This window comes from Stegostoma tigrinum, chromosome 9 (assembly GCF_030684315.1).
Source record: "Stegostoma tigrinum isolate sSteTig4 chromosome 9, sSteTig4.hap1, whole genome shotgun sequence".
NCBI classification, from domain to species: Eukaryota; Metazoa; Chordata; class Chondrichthyes; order Orectolobiformes; family Stegostomatidae; genus Stegostoma; species Stegostoma tigrinum.
The window spans coordinates 33,264,145-33,287,361 of NC_081362.1; the positions used below are offsets into that span (position 1 = coordinate 33,264,145).

Below are 23,217 nucleotides of genomic sequence, written 5' to 3' on the forward strand. Positions count from 1 at the left end.
ATCACCTCGCATTTATCCAGGTTGAACTCCATCTGCCACCTCTCAGCCCATCTCTGCATCCTGTCAATGTCCCGCTGCAGCCTACAACAGCCCTCTACACTGTCAACGACACCTCCGACCTTTGTGTCGTCTGCAAACTTGCTGACCCATCCTTCGATCCCCTCGTCCAAGTCATTAATAAAAATTACAAACAGTAGAGGCCCAAGGACAGAGCCCTGTGGAACTCCACTCACCACTGACTTCCAGGCAGAATATTTTCCTTCTACAACCACTCGCTGTCTTCTGTTGGCCAGCCAATTCTGTATCCAAGCAGCTAAGTTCCCCTGTATCCCATTCCTCCTGACCTTCTGAATGAGCCTACCATGGGGAACCTTATCAAATGCCTTAGGAAAGCTTAAAAAATTAACGTCAATCCTTCCACTGTCTCTACCCCATCTCCATTTCACTTAGTTTTATTAATTTCATTTGCCCTTTCAAGCACGTCCTGCAACGTAAACCAGCCCTTATCAAAAAGTGACCAAATTAAGTGAAGTTGGGGAATTGGTTCAGACAGGATGAACCGAATGGCCTACTTCTGCGCTATAATGATATTGTAACTCTTAAATTTCCTATCCTGTATATAAACTGGATGCTAATCAAACAGATCAGTTCAAAGTTGTGCAGCCCTGCCATATTGAGTTGTGAATGGCTATGTACAATTAGACAACCAAATACAGCAGGAAGCTCCACAAATATTCTCATCCCCAGAGATGGGGGAGCCCAGCACAAGCATATCAGCACAAAAGACAAGGTTAGCAAAGGACAGGATAATACAGTAAACATGGGGTTTTCAATCTACAGACAAACTGGGCAAACCTAATTTATACCAAATGTTGCAACGCACAAAATATTGGAACAAATGCAAGATCATTTTCTAGAACAGTTATGTTGAGGAACTAATTAGGGAAAGAACTAGTTTAGACCCAGTATTGTATAGTCAAAAAAGGCTACTTAATAACCATGTTGAAAAGGAGCTTTTTGGAAAGAATGACCATCATACAAAGAAATTGCATTATAATGAAAGACTAAACAGACTGAAGAAGCGAGGAGGTATTGGAGGGATTGGCGGGTTTAAAAGTGGTCAAGGCCTAGGTGCAGATGAGTTGCATCCTGGTTATTGTGGAAGATGAAATAGGGAATTACAGGGGCCCTGACCCAAAATTTTAAATCATCTTTGACTACTGGGAAGGAGTCGGATGATTGGAAGACAGCTAATATGGTTCTGCTTTACAAGAAAGGTAGTACTGATAGGCTAGGAAACTACAGACCAGTGAAACTCACATCAGTAGTAGGGAAACTATTGGAGAAAATAGTGAAGGAGAAAATAAATCGCCACTTAGAGGCAAGGTTTGTTCAGGAATAGTCAGCACAGGGAGGTCATGCCTAACAAATCTGGTTCAATTCTTTGAGCAAGTGACCAAGTATGCAGATGAGGGTAGGGCGGTTGGTGTATCATTGAATCATATCACTACTGTGTACATAGAGGCCATTTGGCCCATCAAATCTTACTGATCCTCCCAGCAGCATCCATCCAGAGCCCCCGCATCCCGTAACCCTCTTGGGGATTTTTACCATGGCCATTCAACCTAACCTGGACATCTTTGAAATGTGGGAGGAAACCAGAGCACATGGAGGATAACCATTCAGAGATGGCAAAGCCATTGACAAGGTGCCCCACATGGAAAACTGATAAAGAAGGCAGTGGAAGGATCATGAGATCCAGAGTAGTTTGGCAAGTTGAGACCAAAGCTGGCTTAGTGTGGGAGAAGGGAGTTGGGGTAGTATTGCTGGTTAAGGAGGAGATTAAAACAATAGTAAGGAGGGACATTAGCCTGGTGTATATTAAGGAAGTGGCTCCAGAAATACAGGATGTATTAATGATCATTTCCAGCATTCTACGGACACTGGAAGAGTTACAATGGACTGGAGGGTATCTAAAGTAATGCCACTTTTTAAAAGAGAGAGAGGGAAAACAGAATTACAGGCCAGTTTGCTTGACATCAGTGGTGGGCAAAATGCTGGAGTCAATTATTAAGGATATAATAACTGAGCATTTGCAAAGTGGTGACAGAATTGGCCCAAGTCAGCAAGGATTCATTAAAGGGAAATCTGCTGTCCACAACATACATTAGTGATTTGGAAGAAGGAACTGATTGTAATAATTCCAAATTTGCAGAAGACACTAAGCTAGGTGACAGTGTGGGCTATGAGGAAGCTTAGAGACTGTAGGCTCACTTGGATATGCTGCCTAACTGGACAAATACTTGGCAAATGCAAAATGATGTGAAAAAGTGTTGGGCTATCCACTTTTGTGGCAAACATAGGAAGGCAGATTATTATCTGAATGGTGGCAGTTTAGGAGAAGGTGAGGTGCAATAAGACCTGGGTGTCATGGTGGAATGGGCGCTTGAACGTTGCCATGCAGGTGCAGTAGGCGGTGAGGAGAGCTAATGGTATGCTGGTCCTAATAGTGAGAGGAATTGAATTTAGAAGTAGGGATGTTTTGCTGCAGTTATACAGGGCCTTGGTGAGGCCACCTTGAGTAATGTGTGAAGTTTTGGTCTCCTAGTCTGAGAAAGGATATTCTTGCTACTGAGGGAGTCCATTGAATGCTCACCAAACTGATTCTGGGGATGGCAGGACTGACATATAAAATAAGACTGGATCAACTGGACTTGTGCTCGTTGGAATTTAGAAGAATGAGGGAGTATCTCATTGAAACATAAAATCCTGATGAGGCGGCACAAGCTAGATGTGGGAAGAATGTTCTTGATTTTGGGCAAGTCCAGAACAAGAAGTCACAGTCTAAGAATAAGGAGTGAGCCATTCAGGGCTGAGATGAGGGAAAATTTCTTTACTTAGAGGGTTTTGAACCTGTGGAATTCTCTACCACAGAAAGCTGCTGGGGCCAGTTCATTGGATATATTCAAGAGGGAGGTGGACATGCTATAGCAATCAAAGAAGAGAAAGCACGAGTGAGATACTAAAATTGCATAATCAACCATGATCATACTGGGTGATGGCACAGGCTCGAAGGCCAAATGGCCTACTCCTGCACCTGCACATTTTTTGTGTTCTTATGAGAATGCTGGAAAAGTTCTCCGGCTATCAATCAGTAATGTCTGACAGTAATGACTGTCAATCATCATAAAAATCCATTTAGTTCACTAATGTTCATTAAAGAAGGAAATCTGCCATCTTCACCTAGTCTGGCCTACACATGACTCCAGGCCCACATGAATGTGACTGATTCTTATGAGAATGCTGAGGCGATCACCTGAACATTGGCTGGGCTGAAGCATGTCAGATATAGACAGAGGCTGGATAAGATTGGCTTGTTTTCTTTGGAGCAGAGAAGGTTGGGGAGATGGGGACATAGGTAAGAGCTATGTGGGAGTTATGTGGGCAGGGTAGATAGAAAGCAGCTGTTCCCCTTGGAAGGGTCAATAACAAAGGGAAATAGTTTTAAAGTGAAAGGCAGGAGGTTTAGAGGGGATTTAAGGAACACCCCGAGAGTGGAGATATCTGGAATGCACTGCCTGTGTGGGTAGTTGAGGCAGGTAACTTCACAATCTATGAAGTGTTGTAACATTGAAGGTTGTGGGTCTAGTGTGGGAAAGTGGGACTACTGTTGGCAGTAGTCTATTTTTGGTAACACAGACCCAATGGGCTGAAAGGCCTCTTGTAGGATCTCATGACTGGCCTTTCTTTCATACAGCTTAGAAAACAGTGAGGTGATCTTATTCAATTATATCAAATCCTTACATTGCTCAACAGGATATTTTCCTCGGCTGGTGGAAAAGCAGTCAGGGTTGTGCTACTTTGAAACCGTTTGAAACTATTCAGGGTGGGGACGAAGAGGATATTGTGTTGTACTTATGGTAATCAATACTTGAAAGGGTTTTGAATTTTTAAAAATTTCCTGTAGTAAAATGGAGCTTTTTTTCAAACATAAATGAAAATTAACAATTGAATGATTGAATGCAAATGCAAGGAGATGCATTTTGGAAGATCCAATTGCAAATGCGAGGTGATAATTTTTGAAGATCCAATTCAAGAGCAAACTATATGGTAAATGGAAAAGCCCTGGGGAAAACTGATGCACAGACAGATCTGGGTGTTCAGGTCCATTGTACCCTGAAGGTGGCAATACAGGTCGATCAGAGTGGTCAAGAAGGCATACGGTATGCTTTCATTCATCAGACATGGTGTTGAGTACAAGAGTTGGCAGGTTATGTCGCAGCTGTGTAGGACGTTGGTTCGACCACATTTGGAATACTGCGTATAGTTCCGGTCGCCACATCACCAAAAGGATGTGGATGCTTTGGAGAAGGTGCAGAGGAGATTCATTAGGATGTTGCCTGGTATGGAGGATGCTAGCTATGAAGTGAGGTTGAGTAGATTAGGATTATTTACATTAGAAAGACAGAGGTTGAGGGGTGACCTGATTGAGCTCTACAAAATCATGAGAGATATAGACACGGTGGATAGCAAGAAGCTTTTTCCCAGAGTGAAGCACTCAATTACTAGGGGTCACGATTTCAAGGTGAGAGGGGAAAAGTTTAAGGGAGACATGCATGAAAAGCTCTTTATGGAGAGGATGGTGGGTACCTGGAATGCTTTGCCAGTGGTGGTGGTAGAGGCAGGCATGATAGCGTCATTGAAGATGAGTCTAGACAGATACATGAATGGGCAGGGAGCAGAGGGATACAGATCCTTGGAAAATAGGCAACAGGTTTAGATAGAGAATCTGGATCGGCGCAGGCTTGGAGGGCTGAAGGGCACGTTCCTGTGCTGTAATTTTCTTTGTTCTTTGTTTGTTCTTTTATTTGTAAACACATCCTATTGCCACTGTTGTGCTAATTCATCCTAAACAGTGTATAGTGGGTCAAGTGACATGGAAATGCCACTGGTAGGTATGAGAAAGAGATTCTTAACTTACTTCTCATAGAATTTTCTCACGTAGCCTATGACTCATGATACGTCTGAAGTGCTGTTTTGAGCTAAGAATTGTTTAACAACTGGCCTAACTCCATACACATTGTAGAGGCCAAGGGCATGTCTATCCCCACAATGAAGCCACCAAAGGTGGGAGTACCAGGTGAAAGTGCCAAATGACTTGGTGAAAATCCAGGCCCAAGTATCTGATTTGGGAGTTGAAGTACTATCACTTGTAATAAAAATCCATCAGGTGCATTAATGTCCATTAGGGAAGGAAATCTGCTTCATTAGGTGAAATAAATTAAATTTTAGGGCTGGTTTACTTGCGACTCCAGACCCACAGTAATGTGGTTGACCCTTACCTGCCCGCTAGCAATCAGGGATAGGTAATAAGTGCTCGCAAAACCAGTGAGGGCCCCATCCCATGAATGAATAGAAAAAAAATCATGTCAGCATTTTAAAGGAACAAGCTGCTATCAGGCTTCTAATAATATATACTTGAATCACTCACAGAAATTGTACTCCTGTCTGAAATAACACATACAGTACACTCAAGAATTTTTTTTTAATACTTAGTGGCAATTCTTACCTGTAATTCCCATGTGGTAACCGTGAAATGCATCCATCAGACCATCACAAAGCATGCTATCTTGAAGTGATACATCACCCACTTTGACTCCAGTTCTCAAAAGTGCCACATGCGGAGTCTGGAGTAAATAACATATGCAGCTTTTAATTGATCTCCTTATCACCACTTGGTATACTGGCTAAAAGTAACCATGTGATCAATCAAGCTTCAGTATATTTGAGGAAATCCCAGCACAAACTTCAATATCAACGTAAAAAATATTTAAAAATTTGTATATTATTTTGCAAAATTGATCAAATTTTATTGAGAGGAATTTCAAACATGAGCAGACAGGATGTTGACAGATGTTCACCCATGACGTCACCTATGCTGTATTGATCTGTCAACATATTTGTTGCCAAAATGGCCATTGGGACACATTCCAAAGGCCGTGGGTGAAATTCAATATTCCACCAATAGAATCACAGAATGGTTATAGCGTATAGAAGGAAGCCATTTGGTCTGTTATATCTGTACGAGGTCTATGCAAGAACAAGTCATGCAGTCCCACTCCCTTGCTCTGCAATTTTTCTCTCACCTTATAATTTTTATAATCATCAGGTAACTGTCAAAGTTTCTTTTGAAAGTTCACAGCTGGGACCTAAACATCCAAAGATGTTTGACTTTCAAAAGGACAGATAGAAAGGCAGAATAAAGGACTAGCTGAACACAAAGTAAGAAATGATCTTGGATCGAGGATCAGATATAGAGTCAGTTTTAGTGCAGCTGGGATAATAGCAAAGACACTGATGAGTATGTTTAGTGAACCCATTGACGATGGCAACACTATAGGTCATAGTGTAAATCAGAAAATAGTGGAGGTTTACGAGAAAGGTATTACAATGATTGTGAAAGATTTTTTAAACTTCACAGCAATTAAGCACGAGTGGCATGAAGGTTTTGTTTATTAATTGACAAACGGATGTTTTGTCATGGGACTACAGTCCTCTTGCACATGTATGCAATAAATGACACCTCGCATTTCCAGAGACCATATAGTTATAATTCAGGCTGTAATGTAAAATTGATACACTGAATACTGCTTTGGTGTCCACAAGAAATTAGAACAGGAGTAGGCCACACAGCTCCTCAGGTTTGCTCAAGGATATGAATGAATGGGTTGAATGAATGAGTATAGAAATTAATCTTGAGAATGATCCCAGAGATGACGAACTTAATTCTGTTGATTGACTGGAGAATTTTGGACCAGTTTTCTTCAAAATGAGTTTTGATAGAGGGTATAAAAATCATGAGGGGTCATGATAAAGAGGATAGGGGGATTTATGGAAGGACTGAAAACAAGAGGATGTGGTTTGAGGGCAATTGGCAAAAGAAACAATGATGATATGCAGAAATACCTTTTCATGCAGTGAGTGGTTAGAATCTCGAATGATTACCTGACAGTGTGGTGAGATAGTCGAAACATTCAATAGAGGAATGCATTGTAAAAGGAAAGTAAATAGTCACAATAATGCAGAGAAAGTAGGAGAGCGGTAGCAAGTAAATTACTCCTACAGAGCCTGCATAGGCAAGAACTGTCTCCTGTATGTGCAGGGGTTGAGGGTGAGGAACGACTAACTAACAGGAAACAGACTCAGAAACTGTAGCCATTGGAATGCCGCAGCGATCAGTACAGCAATCTACTTCAATGACTTTGGATGATGTAACTGTATCGCAGCCAAATTTGCAGATGATACAAGGATAGATCAAAAAACAAATTGTGAAGGGGGAGGGTAAACAGCCAGAAGTCACTATGCACATCGGTATAAATGATATAGGTAGACAAGCAGATACAGTCCTGCAAAATGAGTCTAGGGAGTTAGGTAAGAAATTAAAATGCAGGACATCAAGGGGAGTGATCTCCGGCTTACTCCCAGTGCCACACGCCAGTAAGGATGGAAATAGAAAGATAGGCCAGATGAATGCATGGCTGGGGAGCGGGTGTAGGCGGCAGTGTTTTCAGTTCTTGGATAATTGAAATCTCTTCAGGAGTAAAGGTGACCTGTGCAAGAAGGATAGGTTGTACATTTACTAGGATGTTGCCTGGTATGGAGGGAAGGTCTTACGAGGAAAAGCTGAGGGACTTGAGGCTGTTTTCATTAGAGAGAAGAAGGTTGAGAGGTGACTTAATTGAAACATATAAAATAATCAGAGGGTTAGATAGGGTGGATAGGGAGAGCCTTTTTCCTAGGATGGTGATGGCGAGCATGAGGGGGCATAGCTTTAAATTGAGGGGTGAAAGATATAGGGCAGATGTCAGAGGTAGTTTCTTTACTCAGAGAGTAGTAAGGGAATGAAACGCCTTGCCTGCAACGGTAGCAGATTCACCTACTTTAGGTACATTTAAGTCATCATTGGATAAGCATATGGACGTACATGGAATAGCGTAGGTTAGATGGGCTTGAGATCGGTATGACAGGTCGGCACAACATTGAGGGCCGAAGGGCCTGTACTGTGCTGTAATGTTCTATGTTCTATGTACTTGAACCGGAGGGAGTCCTCCTCACAGGGAGAATTGTTAGTGTTACCCAGAGGTGACAGGTTTAAACTAGTTTGGTGGGGGTCGGGGTGTGTGGAACTCTGAATAAGATAGGGGTCTTCGAGAAGTCAGGGGAAAATTCATTAGCATCAAGAGCAAGTTTACTATTCAGGATAGCCGGGGCACAGAAAAGGGAGGGAAAAGACTTCTGGTTTAAAGCATATCTATTTCAATGCAGCAGGCCTGACTGGGAAGGCAGATGAGCTCAGGGCATGGATTGGCTCTGGGGAATGGGATATTATAGCCATAACAGAAACTTAACTGAGAGAAGGACAGGACTGGCAGCTCAATGTTCTGGGATACAGAAGCTACAGGTGTAACAGAAGTACAAGTAAGTGAGGAGGGGGTGTTGCCCTTTTGATAAGGGAGGACATAACAACAGTAGTTAGACAGGATATTCTTAAGGGGTCATCAAATGAAGCCATACAGCTAGAACTTAGAAACAGGAAGGGGACTGTCACTCTGTTGGGACTATATTATAGGCCCCCAAAGTAGCCAGCGAGTACTACAGGAGCAGAGAGATTGCAGATACCTGTAGGAATAATACAGTTGTGTTAATTGGAGATTTTAGTTTCCCCTGGATTGACTGGGCCACTCAGAGTGTAAAAAGATTAGATGGGGTGGAATTCGTCAAATGCGTCCAAGGAAGTTTTCTAAATCAATTGTAGAGGACCCTACTCAGGAGAGTGCAACACTGAACATCCTCTTAGGAAATGAGGTTGGGCAAGTGACTAAAAGTGTCAGCGGGTGCTTTGGGTTCAGTGATCATAACTCTCTTAGTTTTAAAATAGTTATGGAAAAAGACTGGATAGGTCCACAGGTTAAAGGTGCTAAACTGGAGCAGGGCCAATTTTGGGGCCATTAGGCAGGATCTAGCAGAGGTCAACTGGGCGAGTCGGTTTCAAGGAAAAGGAACAACTGGCAAATGGGAGGCTTTTAACAGTGTTACGTAAATTAATGGAGAGGATATGGAGGGTCAGGATCAACCAATACTTGGATAGTCAAGGTCTAATTAGGGATAGTCAGTATGGATTTGTGTGTAGGAAGTCATGTTTGATGAATCTTTTAAAGTTTTTCAAAGAGGTAACCAAGAGGATGGTAGGGCAGTTGATGTTGTCTATATGGACTTTAGTAAGGCCTTTGACAAGGTCCCACACTGCAGGCTAGTCATGTAAAATAAGGTCACATGGGATCCAGGGACCGCTAGCTAATTGGGTTCAAAATTGGCTCCATTGTAAGAAGCATTGTAGGTGATGGCTGAAGGTGTTTCTCGGATTGGAGGCCTGTGCCTAACGGTGTGTCACAGGGGTCAGTGTTGAGACCTTGTTATTTGTTGTTTACTTAAATGATCTGGATGTAAATGTACAAGGAATGATACAAAATTAGGAGGTGTCATTGATACTGATGAGGAAGAGGGCTGAGGATTGGCAAACGCTATTCAATACAGGTAAGTGTGAGGTGTTGCACTTTGGAAAGTCAAACCAAGGTAGGACTTATACAGTAAATGGTAAGATCCTGAGCAGTGTTATGGAACAGAGGAACCTACTAGAAGTACAAATACATAGTTTATTGAAAGCAGCATCACAGGTGGACAGGACGGTGAAGCATGCTGACCTTCATCAATCAAGGCATTGAGTTGGGATGTTATGTTACGGTTGTATAAGTCATTGGTGAGGTCACATGTGTTTTGGTCAACCCATTAAAGGGAAGACACAGTGAAACTGGAAAGTATGCAAAGAAGATTTACGAGGATGTTGCCAGGGCCAAAGTTGTTGGTACAGGTTAGCCTGGAATGGACTTTATTCCTTAGAACATAGGAGAATGAGGGGTGACCTTATTGAGGTGTATAAAATCATGAGGGGCATGGATAAGATAAATGCGTAGAATCTTTTTCCCAGGGATGGGGAATTGAAAACTAGAAAGCATAGGTTTACGGTGAGAGGGGATAGATTTCTGAAGGACCTGAGGGGCAACTTCTTCAGGCAGAGAGTGGTGCGTATATAGAATCGGCTAGATACATTGATGGAAAAGGTTTAGAAGGAAATGGACCAATTGCAGACGATTGGAACCAGCTGATTGGGCACCGTAGTCAGCACGGACCAGTTTAGGCCAAAGGGTCTGTTTCCATGAGTGTTATGTTAGGACTCTGCGTGGGCAAAAATTTGGCAGCTGGACTGCGCAATGGGAATAACTGAATCAGGAACAACATAAAAGCACAATACTACTAAACAGTAAGAGACAGCAGAATGCAATACAGACAGATCTGGATATCCTTGTACATGTATCACAAAAGGTTAGCATGTGGTGTAAGTAATTAGGAAGTCAAATAGAATTAAGGAATTAATTTTAAGTAAGACAAGATAAAAGCAGGGACATCTTGTCACAACTCCTCACAACACGTTTTACAACTCTTGTTACATTGGTGAGACTACACATGGAACACTGTGTTCAGTTCTGGTTTCCTTAGTTAAGGAGGGATATATTCGCTTTGGAACTGTTCAAAGAAAGCTGATTCTGAAGACCAAGGGGTTGTCTTAGGAAAGCTTGTGTAGATTGGGCTTATATTCACTGGGGTTTAGAAGAGTGGGTTTGTTTTATTGTAATATATTATTCTGAGGGGGGCATGACAGAGTACATGTAGAGAAGTTGTTTCCCCTCACAGACAGGTCTAGAACTACAGGGCGTAATTTAAAAATTAGGGACAGTCTATTTAAAATGGAGATGAAGAGATTCTTTTCTCAAAAGGCTTTAGAATTCTTTGTAAAGTTATCAGTGGAGCTTGGATCATTGAATATATTTAAGACAGCATGAGAAAGATTTCAGATTTACAAAGAATTAAGGGTTATGGGAGTCAGGCCAGGAAGTGGAGTTTAGGATGAATCTGATTAGCCATGATCTTATTGAATGGCAGAACTGCTCTGCGGAACTCCTATTTCTAATGATCTTGGGTGAGTACAATCATAGCTTTCAAAAGAAATTAGATAACTACCTGAAGATATTCAGGGCTACAGCAAAAAGATGGCAGGTTGAAAATATCCCAGAGGCTTGGAACACTGCCAATGTGAAGACAAAAAACAGGTAAGCAAAGGCCACAAAACAGAAATTGCTGGAGAAACTCAGCAGGTCTGGCAGTATCTGTGGACATAGTTAACGTTTTGAATCCAGCTACCCTTCTTCAGAACTAATAGTAGCTAGGAAAAGGAGGTATGCATTCCGAAAAAGGGTGTGGGGGAGGCGCAGGTAAGGGAGTAAGTGATAGGTGAAGATTCAGCACAGAGGGCAAGACAGACAGTCAGGCAGACGAAGAAAAGGATAATGGTAAGCCAGGGAGAAAGAAAAGCTGCTAATATGGACCGTAAGTGCATGAAAATGGGTTCGCTGTGGTGAAAGCAGCCAAGTGATGAGAGGGCCTGAGTTTATTGCTTTGGGTAAAGGACATGGAAGAACATGTTCATGCCCTAAAATTATTGAAGTCAATATTGAGTTCTGCTGGGCCAAGCGGAAAATGAGATAAAATGGCCTAACTATGCACCAGTTAGCTTACCATCTGTTATTGTGAAAATATTCAAGTTTATTACAAAAGATACAAGGGCTGAACATTTAGAAAGCTTAATAAAATCAGGCAATGGTCAGCATAGTTTTATGAAGAAAATATCATGTCTAACAAATTTACCAGAACAATTTGAGGAGCTAACAAGCAGGATAAATAAAGGTGAAACAATGGGTGTAATACATTTGGATTTTTAGATGACGTTTGATAAGCTACTACACATGATAGGCAACTTAACAAGAGAAAAGTACATGGTTGTATATTAGCAATGAACAGAAGATTGGTGAACTAATGGGAGATTGAGATTTGGAATAAGGGGGTGATATTTCAGGGTGGCAACCTGTAACTAGCAGTGTGTCACAGGGATCAGTGCTGTGGCCACAATTACTTACAATATATAATAACGACTTGGATGAAGAAAATGATTGTGCTGTATGCAAATTTATGAATGGCATAGAGTTTGCAAAGAGATATTGGCAGGTTAAGTCAATGGGCAAAACTTTGGCACATATATTAGAAGATGAAGAAACCCAAGGTTATGCATTTTGGCATGAAGGTTGAGAAGCTGAATAGTATTTAAAAATGAAAGACTGCAGCAAATTTCAGAACTGAATCCTCATCCATGAATCACCAAAAGCTAGCATCCAAGTTCAATGAGTATTCGGGAAGATAAATGGAATGTTGGCCTTCATTTCAGATGGAACAAAATATAAAAGCAGGGGGATTTTGCTAAGACTGTACAAACATTATTCTGATGTAATATATTTTTGGGCCCTATATCCAAAGAAAAATATACTGGCATTGAAGCCGGTCCAAAGATGGTTCACTAGGTTGATACCAAGTATGGAGGGACTGTCTTATAAGGATAGGTTGAGTAGATTGGGTCTGCACTCAGTGGAATACAGAAGAATGAGAGGTGACCTTATTAAACGTACCAGATTCTTAGAGGACTGGACAAGGTAGATGCGGAAAGTTTGTTTCCTCTTGTGGGAGAGTCTAATATCAGGAAGTATGATCTCAGATTAAGGGGTCACACATTTGAAGCACAGAAATAAGGAAGAATTTCTTCTCTGAGGTTATGAATCAGTGGAATTCTTTCCCACTGTGGGCTGTTGAGGCTGAGTCATTAAGTTATCATCAAGGCTGAGACAGATTTTTAACCAGTAAGGAAATTGAGGTTTATGGAAAAAAGGCAAGGAAGTGGAGCTAAGGATTATCAGATCAGCCATGATCTCACTGAATGTTCGAGCAGACTCGACAGGCTGAGTTGACCTTCTTCTGCTCTTATATCTTATGGGACTATCAGTTTGTCCTGCACAGAGCAGATAAGGAACAACTGGATGCATGCCCTCCTTCTTTGCTGTAAACATTCAATATTACTATAATTTTAGGTGCATTAGGAGAAGGATAAATAATTCCAAACTATGGACACTTCTCTACCAACGAGAATTACAGGCTTTTCTGCAACTATTCTTACTCTTTTGAAAAAGTGTAAAGTGACTTCATTTCGGAAGATCAAATTTGAATGCAGAATACAGGGTTAATGGCAGGATTCTCACAGTGTGGAGGGATTTTGGGGTCCACATGCATAGGTCAATCAAAGTTGCTACCCAAGTTGATACGGTTGTAATGAAGGTGTACGGTGTGTTGGCTTTCATTGGCAGGGGAGCTGAGTTTAAGAGCCATGAGATTATGCTACAGCTCTATAAAACTCTGGTTAGACCACACTTGGAATTTGGTGTTCAGTTCTGGTCACCTCATCATGGGAAAGATGTGGAAGCTTTATAGAGGATGCAGAGGAGATTTACCAGGATGCTGCCTGGACTGGAGGGCAGGTCTTATGAGGAAAGGTTGAGGAAACTAGGGCTTTTTTCATTCGATAGAGTGGATAGTCACAGACTTCTTCCCAGGGCAGAAATGACTATTTACAAGGGGGCATAATTTTAAGGTGATTGAAGGAAGGTATGGGGAGATGTCAGAGGTAGGTTCTTCACACAGAGAGTGGTGGGCATGTGGAATGCGCTGCGGCAGTGGCAGTGGAGTCAGATACTTTAGAGCCTTTTAAGCGACTCTTGGATTGGCACACGGAGGATAGTAAAATGTAGGGCATGCAGGGTAGATTGATCTTAGCAGGATAAACAAGTCAGCACAACATCGTGGCCTGAAGAGCCTGTACTGTGGTGCACTGTTCTATATTCTATGTTGGCCATCAACAGCAGTGTGTCTTTTTTGAGGTTCATGGGTCCTACTTAGGTGCGGCCTGGTGGCTCAGTAGTTAGCACTGCTGCTTCACAGGGCCAGGGACCCAGGTTCAATTCCAGCGACTGTCTGTGTGGAACTTGCACATTCTCCCCGTGTCTGTGTGGGTTTCCTCCCACAGTCCAAAGACATGCAGAGTAGGTGGATTGGCCACGCTAAATTGTCCATAGTGCCCAGGGATCTTTGGGTTAGTTGGTTAGACATGGGAAATCAGGGGTAGGGAAATGGGTCCACCTTCAGAAATCACTTGGTCTGGATGGACAATGCCTCAAAGTTTCGAAGGAGATTGCAGAGGCATTGGTGATGATCTTTCAGGAACCATGGGAGTCAGGAAGGATCCCAGAGGACTGGAAAGTGGTTAATACAACACCAGAGGCAGAAGACAGACAACAATAGGCTGGTCAGGCCTGACTTTGATCATTATTAAGGATGAAATTGAAGAGTACTTGGAAGGGCAGTGTACAATTGGACTGAGTCAGCGTAGTTTCATCAAGGGAGGGCATGCCTGACAACTCCCTTAGAATTCTTTGAGGAGGTAACAAGCAAGTTATACAAAGGAGAACATTTCCAAGGATTTCCAAAAGGCCTTTGCAAGGTGCTGCATAGCAGGCTGATGAATCATGGTGTTGGGACAAGGTACAGGCATGGACAGAGGATTGGACGAGTGGCAGGAGGCAGAGATTGGAGATAAAGGGGTCTTTTTCAGGGCATGATCCAATGAATAATGGAGCTCCACAGGAATTGGCATTATGACCACAACTACTCATGTTATACATGAACAATCTGGATGAAGGAATTGAGGGCACTACTGCTATGTTTACAGATGAAACAAAAAAAGGTGGTGTTGGGAAAAGCAGGGAGACTGAAGAAAGACTTGAACAGGCAAACAGAGCAGCACAAAACTGGCAGACAGAATAGAACTTTTTAAAAAACGGAAGAACGGGGGTAGACTATTTTCTAAATGAGAAAAAGCTGCTTAATTGTGAAATACAAAGGGACTTTGGAGTTCTAGTTCAGTATTCTCTTTAGGTTAACATGCAGGTTCAGTTGGCAACTAGGAAGGCAAATACAATGTTAGCATTCATTTCAAAAGATCTATAAACACAAGAGCAGAGATATATTGCTGTGGCATTTGGAATAGGGAGAACAGTTTTAAGCTCTGAATCTTAGGGAGATATGCTGGTCTTGAAAGGGGTCCACAGGAGGCTAACAAGAATGATCTCAGGGAACGCAAGGCTTGTCATGTAAGCAGCAGTTCAGGATTGTGGGTTTGTACTTGATGGAACCAAGAAAGAAATGGGGTGAACTCATTGAAGTTTACAGAATACTGAGAGCGAAATACCTCTACAGTAGCTAATATCCTGTCACCCTTTATTTACACGTGGAGAGCCCCTGGCATTGATCCAGCTTCGTCAGGGCCAGCTCTCAGACTGAACAGAACCTCTGGCATTCCTGTTTATAGCTGTCAGCCAGGGCTCGCTGATTGAACCAGATTAATTGTGTTCAATTCTGGTCCCCACACTACCAGAAGGATACAGTAGCTTTGGAGAGGGTACAGAAAAGGTTTACCAGGATGTTGCTTGGTATGGTGGGCATTAGCTATGAGGAGAGGTTGGAGAAACTTGGGTTGTTCTCATTGGAACGACAGAGGTTGGAGTACAACCTAATAGAGGTCTACAAAATTATGAAGGGCATGGACAGACTAGACAGTCAAAAGCTTTTTCCCAGGGTGGAAGAATCAATTATCAGGGGCTGTGGGTTTAAGGTGTGAGGGGCAAGATTTAAAGGTGATGTACAAGGCACGTTTTTCACACAGAGGGTGGTGGGTGCCTGGAACATTCTGCTGGGATAGATAGTTGAAACAGATACTATAGTGACTTTTAAAGGGAGTCTTGACAAATATATGAATAGGATGAGAATAGAGGGATATGGTCCCCGGAAGGGTAGGGGGTTTTAGTTGTGATGGGCAGCATGTCGGTGCAGGCTTGGAGGGCCAAAGAGCCTGTTCCTGTTCTGTAATTTTCTTTGTTCTTTTTCTAATAGCCCCATTCAGGGAATTCATATTCTATTAGGTCCACTTGGCTGACCTCATTACAATCACTGTATCCCTTCCCCTTTGAATCTGATTCTTTCTCTTGAAGTTCCTCCAAGGACATTTTAGCACTGTGTCAGGATCCTCCAATTCTACCACTATAACAGGAAGCATGTAACACATGCTGGCTTGCTTCATTCGCCCACAGTGTCTCAGAAGGAATTAATTCTCCTGTACAGGCAGCAAAGGCATTGAGGCAGCAACATCTGTCGAATCCATCTCACATTCAGAGGTATCTTCAATGCTTGACAGAGATGGAGAACCCATGGGTTCCAGAACAATCAGAAAGGCAGTCAAAGGGCCGAGCATGTTTTTGCTCCCGTTTGCGAGTTTGCAGCTTTCATGTGGTCCATGTGTTCATTCAGGATTGTTGGTTGAATTTTATATGTCACTGGACCTGACCTCGCATCAACCATGCCTCTTACCCATGCAGGGCCATTACTGTGGTTCCTACATTAAATTTCATCCCGAAGTAAACTGTCTCTCACTCAGTGAAATCTTGTCTCTGGTGTCAGTGCTCCTGATGCCATTTCACCCTCCACCCCTCTCCCACCCCATGCCATTTGGAGAACGAATTTAATCTGGTACGGAGTCTTCTCCCCATTAGTAACTCTCCTGGAGCTATCACTGCAGTTGCATTAGTAGTGGTCCTACAATCAAAATAGGAACCGGAACAATTTGGTGCCTGGTCAAGCTGTAGATTGTCCCTTTAAGCTTGCCTTCAAAAGGCTGGGCTGCTTTTTCTGCCAGATCACTGGATGATGTATAGTATGGAGCAGACCTTATAAGATGAATACCATTCGACCTTTGAAAATTCTCAAATTCCCTGCTGGTAAACGATGGCCCATTGTCTGTGACCAACACTTCCAAGAAAAGATATGCAGTTTCGCTATCATCAAGTTCGTGTTTGACAAATACACTCCACACTCGTCCAGTCACTTTGAGTGAGTGTCCACAATGACTAAGAACTTTAAGCTCATGAAAGAAGCATAGTCAGCAAGCAAGCCAGTCCAGAGTTTACCGGCCATTCCAACAAACATGGGGGGACTTCTGGCAGTAATTTTTGTCCTTGTTGGCACTCTGAGCACTAGCCACTGTCACCCAATCTGCAAACAGTGCAGCTATGTCTGCATCCAATCCTTGCCACCAAACATAACCACTTATCAACACCTTCATTTTGGAAACGCCTGGATGACACTGGCTGAGTTCACACAGTATCTGGTGGCAACCTTTGCTGGTGGTAATCACTCTTGCTCTTCAGAAATAATATGCCATCCTCTACTGTGAGCTGGTCCCTCTGGGTCCAGAAGTTTTCATTTCTGGTTGTGATAGTCCTTTGGTTTTTCCCCATCTCCATCAGCTGTTTCAGTTTTGCTATGACCAGATCTTTCTGCATCCAAGATTTGATATTGTTAGATGTGACTGGAAGTGTCCAGAAAATTTAAAACCATTATGGACTCTTCCAGTGGCAGCACTGCCTGAGGTGTATCTGCCAGTGGAAGGCTCAATGCATCCAAATTTGCTACTTGGTCTCCCAGTCAGTGTTCCTACTTGTAATTATATACAAACAGTGTAATAGCCCACAGCTAAATTTGGCCTGAAGCTATGAACAGCACTGCCTTGTCCTCTAAAGTAGTTACAGCAGGGGAGTGCTGCCAAACAAAGAGACCTTGGAGTGCCAGTTCATAGTCCGTTAAATGTGGATTCACAGGTATCGTAGAATCCCTGCAGTGTGGAAATAGGCCCATCTCCCTATAACTCGACCACACTACACATCCCTCAACACCATGGGCAATCTTCCATGGCCAATCCACCTAGCCTGCACATTTTTGGACTGTGGGAGGAAACCGGAGCACCCGGAGGAACCCCTGGATGCCGGGAGAGTGTGCAGACTCCACACAGACAATTGCCTAAGGGTGGAAATCGAGCCTGGCACTGTCAGGCAGCAGTGCTAACCACTGAGCCACCAAGCCGACCCAGGTAGACAGAATAGTGAAGACGGTATTTGATATTCTTTCCTTTATTGGTCAGTGCCCTGAGTATAGGAATTGGGAGGTCATGTAGAGACTGTGCAGGACATTGCTTAGACCACTTTTGGAATACTGCGTGCAATTCTGATCTCCCTGATATAGGAAGCATGTTGTAAAACTTGAAACAAAAAGAATTGCAAAAATGTTTTCAGGGTTGGCGGATTTGAGCCAAAGGGAGGGGCTGAACAGGCTGGGACTAGTTTCCCTGGAGCATCTGACACTGAGGGGCGACTTTATAGAAGTTTACAAAATCACGAAGGGCATGGATGCGGTGAATAGCCGAGGTAGGGGGAGTCCAAAACAGGGGGTGGCATAGGTTTAAAGTAAGAGGGGAAAGATTTTGAAGGGACCTAAGGGGCAACGTTTTCACGCAGATGGTGGTGCGTATACAGAATGAGTAGCTAGAGGAAGGGGTAGTGGCGGTATAATTACAACATTTAAAAGACATCTGGATAGGTATATGTACGGAAAGTTTTGAAAGAGATATGGGCAAATCTGGCAAATGGGACTAGATTAATTTAGAATATCTGGTTGGCAGAAACGAAGTGGACTAAAGTGTCTCTTTCCATGCTATACAGCTCTATAATCTATAACTATTGACAGTGAATTTCTTTCTCACTGAAATAGCTCCACAGACGCCAGTAACCTATCAAGTCGCCCTTTATTTACACGTGGAAAGTCCTTGACACTGATCCAATTTCATCAGAGCCAGCTGTCAGAATACACAGAACTTCTGACACTTATGTCTGTCAGTCAGGGCTCCCTGATTGGACCAAAATAACAGCCCCAATCAGGGAACTCATATTCTATGAGGATCACTGGCTGAAGTTATTACGATCACTACAGCGAGGCCTGAATATAGTGGGCGTGGAGAAGATATTTCCATTAGGAGAAGAGGCTAAGATATGAGCATATAGCCTCAGTGAATGGACAACCCCTTAGAATGCAGAGGGAAATTTCTTCAGCAAAAGGGTTGTTTATATATAGAATTTATAAAGAATCTATAGAATTTATTGTTGCAGAAGGCTATGGAGGCCAAGTCATTGAGTGTATTTAAGACAGAGATAGATAGATTCTTAATTAGTAAGGGAATTAAGGGTCACTGGGAGAAGTAGCAGAATGGGGTTGAGAAACATATCAGCAATGATGAAATGGCACAGCAGCTTGAAGGGCTGAATGGCCTAATTCGGCTCCTGTACCTTATGGTGTTAATATGGAGAAGTGTGAGGTTATCCATTTTGGTCAGAGGAATAGAAAGACAATTTATCAAAAACAGACAGTAACTTCAGAGTACTTTGTTACAAAGGATCTATGTGTTCTCATTCATGAATCACAGAAAACTAGTATGTGCATACAACAAGTAATAAGGAAAGGAAATGGCATTTATGCTAAAGGAATAGAGTATAATAGTAGCGAAGTATTGCTACAACCGTGCAAGGCATTAATGAGCCCACAGTTGGAATGTTGCTTCCAATTTTGGTCCCCTTAATTGAGGACAGATGTAGTTGTATTGGAGGCAGTTCAAAGAGGATTCACAAGATTGATTCCAGAAATTAAAGGTTTGTCTTAATGAAAAATAAATTAAGCAGTTTAGTTTATACTCTCTGGAGTTTAGAAGAAGGAAAGCTCAATTTGAGGTATATAAGATGCTAAAGGGGATTGACAAAGTAATTGTAGAAAGGATATTTGTCATGTAGAGCAATCTAGAATGAAAGTCATAATTTTAGGTTAAGGAGTAGCAGATTGAAAACAGATGGGGAGAAATTACTTCTCTCAAAAGGATCATGAATCTGTGGAATTCACCAGCCTGGAGTGCCGTGTATGCTGGGACATTGAGTAAATGAGAAGTGGAGATGGACAGATTTTTAAATGGGAATAGTTTGAAGGATTATGGAGAGCAGGCAGGAAAGTGAAGTTGAAGATGAGGTGAGATTAGCTATGATTGTATCATATGATGGAGCAGGCTAAAAGAGTCGATTGCCTCCTAGTTCTTATGTTATGATCATATAGATAATATTGAAAAATGATAAAAAATCAGTCAATAATTAAGATCCCTGAATGGAAAAGGACAGATTTTAGGGGTCTAAAAGTTGAACTGGAGCAAGTTGATTGGAAATGCATTTTGGGTGGATAAAACAGTGATGAGAAACGGGATATTTTCAAAAGAGAAACGAATATGGTGCAAGCTAGGTACACAGGCTTGTGAAATAAATATGCAATATCTAAAGCCAGAGTAAGTGAATGGCTAAGGATATTGATAGGAGGAAAAGGAGGCAAATAATATATACCAGAATAATAACAGCAATAGAAATCAGGAAGAGCATCTCAAATGCAGGAGAGGCTGAGGCTGGAATAAGAAATGCTAAGCGGAATATGAAGAAAGGATGGTACGCTGTGCTAGAACAAATAGTAAAATGTTCTTCAAGCATATTAGTTGTAAAAGATTGGTGAAGGATTGAGTTCAGTCCATGTGGAACAAGCAAGGTAGGCCACTCACTGAAGCAAAGGATATGGCAGGGATATGAAATGAATATTTTGTTTCAGTCTTTAACAAATTAGAAAATGCTGACAATGGCCTTACTGAAAATGTGGGTATTGAACATCTAAGTACAATAAAGAGGAGGTGCTAAAATGGCTAGCAGCGCTCCGCTTACAGAAGTGGCTGGATCTGGATCGGGTGCAGTCAAGACAGCTGAAAAGTAAGGGAGTAAATTGTGGAGCTGTTGACAGAAATTTTCCAAGCCTTTCTAAACAGTCCTGGGTGTCTTAAGGATTGCAAATGTGCTACCATTGTTTAAGAAAGGGGCAAAGCATAACCCAGAAAATAACAGAATTGTCAGCTTTTCATCAAGAAGGGAAAAACCAATGGAAACCATAATATGGGGATAAGATAAATATGGTGTAATAGAATTATACAGAATAGAAACAGACCACTCAATCCAGCTCGTTTACACCAACCAGATATCCTAAATAGGTGTAGTCCCATTTGCCAGCATTTGGCCCATATCCCTCCAAACCCTCCTTTTCATGTGTCCATTCAGATGCCTCTTTCTGGCAGCTCACTCCATACACGCACCATCTTCTGTGTGATTAAGTGCCCCTAGGCACTGGACCCTCTCATCTTAGATCTATGCCCTCTAGTTTTGGACACCTCTACCCTGTGGAAAATACCTTGGCTGTGCCATGCCCTTCAATCAAGTTTGTGAGACACCGTTTCCCATGCACAGAGCCATGCTGATTTTCTCGAATCCAGTCCTTTTCTTTCTAAATGCAACTAGATCCAGTCTCTCAGAATCCCTTCCAACAACGTACCCACTACGATGTCAGGCTTACTAGTCTGTAGTTCCCTGGCTTTTCCTTGCATTCTTTCTTAAATAATACCATAACATTAGCCATCCTCCAGTTATCTGGCACTTCACCCCTGGTTATTGATGAGCAATTAGGGGCCCCACAATTTCTTCCCTAGCTTCCCACATTGTCCTTGGATACACTTGATCAGGTCTCAGGAAATTTTCTACCTTTATGCATTTTAAGACCTTCAGCATCTCTTTTTCTGTAATGTGGACTTTTTTCAATACCTAACAATTTATTTCCCCAAGTTCCTTAGCTTCCATGACTTTCTCCACAGTTAATATTGATGAGAAATATTCACTTAGCATCTCATCCATCACCTGTGGTTCCACACATAGATGACCTCGTTGCTCTTTAAGGAACCCTATTCTCTGCCTAGTTATTCTTTTGCCTTTAACATACAAGTAGAATCTTTCTGGATTCTCCTTGACCATAACAGCCAAAACTATCGCATGCCCCTTTTTGACCTCCTGATTTCCCTCTTAAGCGTGCTCCTACACCTCCCTATACTCAAGAAATTCATTCGATCCTAGCTGTCTATACCTGACCTATGCCTCCTTTTTCTTGACCAGGGCCTCAATATCTCTGATTAACCGGTGTTTCCCATCCTGCCAGCTGTACCCTTCACACCAACAGAAGCATGCTGTCCCCGAACACTGGCTCACTTTTGAAAGCCTCCCACTTGCCGGTGGTTGCAAACAGCCTCTCCTTCTGAAAGTCCCTGTCTTGTATCATCAAAATCGGCCTTGCTCCAATCTAGAACTTCAAATTGTGGGCCAGGCCCATCCTTTCCAATACTATTTTAAAACTATATGAGATATCCTTACATATTTTCTCCTCATTTCCCGCTACTGTGGGGGCCTATAGTAAATTCCATCAAAGAGATCACTCCTCTCCTTATTTCTCATACAGCTTCACTGGACAATCCCCCAAAAATATCCTCTCCAATTATGCCCCGTTTTCGCTACTCAAAAACACTACTCCCCCTTGTCTCTTGCCTTCCCTTCTATCCTTCCTACAGTATCTCTACTCTGAAACATTGAACTGTCAGTTCAGTCCATTCCTCAGCCATATCTCTGTAATAGCCAAGATAGCTCAGTTCCATATACCTATCCATGCTTTGAATTCATCTGCTTTACCTGTCAGGCCTCTTGCATTGAAATTAATGCACTTTAAATAATCAGTCTTCCCTCGTTCCCTGCTGTGCTCTTGCCTGCCTTGTTTATTTAACTTACTCATTTTAACTTCTGTAGCAGACTCAACCTCCTCTCTTGTCTCGCTACTGTTAACCAGCAAATAGCCATGTAGTATGACAGCTAAACTTATCTTCATACCTTGCTCATGCTCTCCATGCCTCCTGCTACCACAATATTGGAGCTGCCCGTCATGATGGCTTGTGTTGCAAGACAGACTGCTTTCAGGCCAGAGCCACAAATCATCTGACAACTCCATGCAGGCACCAGATATGGGATTCCCGAACTGATGCTAGCCTGACGAGCAGGATTCTGTCCTTGGCCTACAAAATGGTAGAAGAGATATGGCAGTAATGTTTCATATTAAAAAGTATATCATTGTTACTACAAAAAAGAACAAGGGTATGTTTAATCAAAAGACATTGATGTTATTTTTTCTTGTGCGTGAGATTTCATTTTGTTGTACAGATTTTATTGCTATTTTCCCCATATCTCCCAAAAGGTGTTAACATCTTGCTGGTTCTTCAAGCGGTGGGTTCACATCTATGAGCTTCTGAAATAAAAAAGGGTTCTGTTCTATTATGCGAGGGATCAC

General features: G+C 42.3%; 1 protein-coding gene across 3 annotated transcripts in view; it reads right to left on the reverse strand.

The window, feature by feature from the left end:
- Nucleotides 1-23,217, reverse strand: part of acat2 (acetyl-CoA acetyltransferase 2) — an 85,825-nt gene that overhangs the window by 33,358 nt on the left and 29,250 nt on the right. For all 3 annotated transcript variants that reach the window (XM_048536009.1, XM_059648471.1, XM_048536010.2), the window contains 2 exons: nt 22,764-22,945; nt 5,570-5,687 (listed from right to left, as the gene is read on the reverse strand). In XM_048536009.1, the coding sequence (XP_048391966.1) occupies nt 5,570-5,687; nt 22,764-22,945 (300 nt within the window). The remainder of the gene's footprint in view (nt 1-5,569; nt 5,688-22,763; nt 22,946-23,217) is intronic.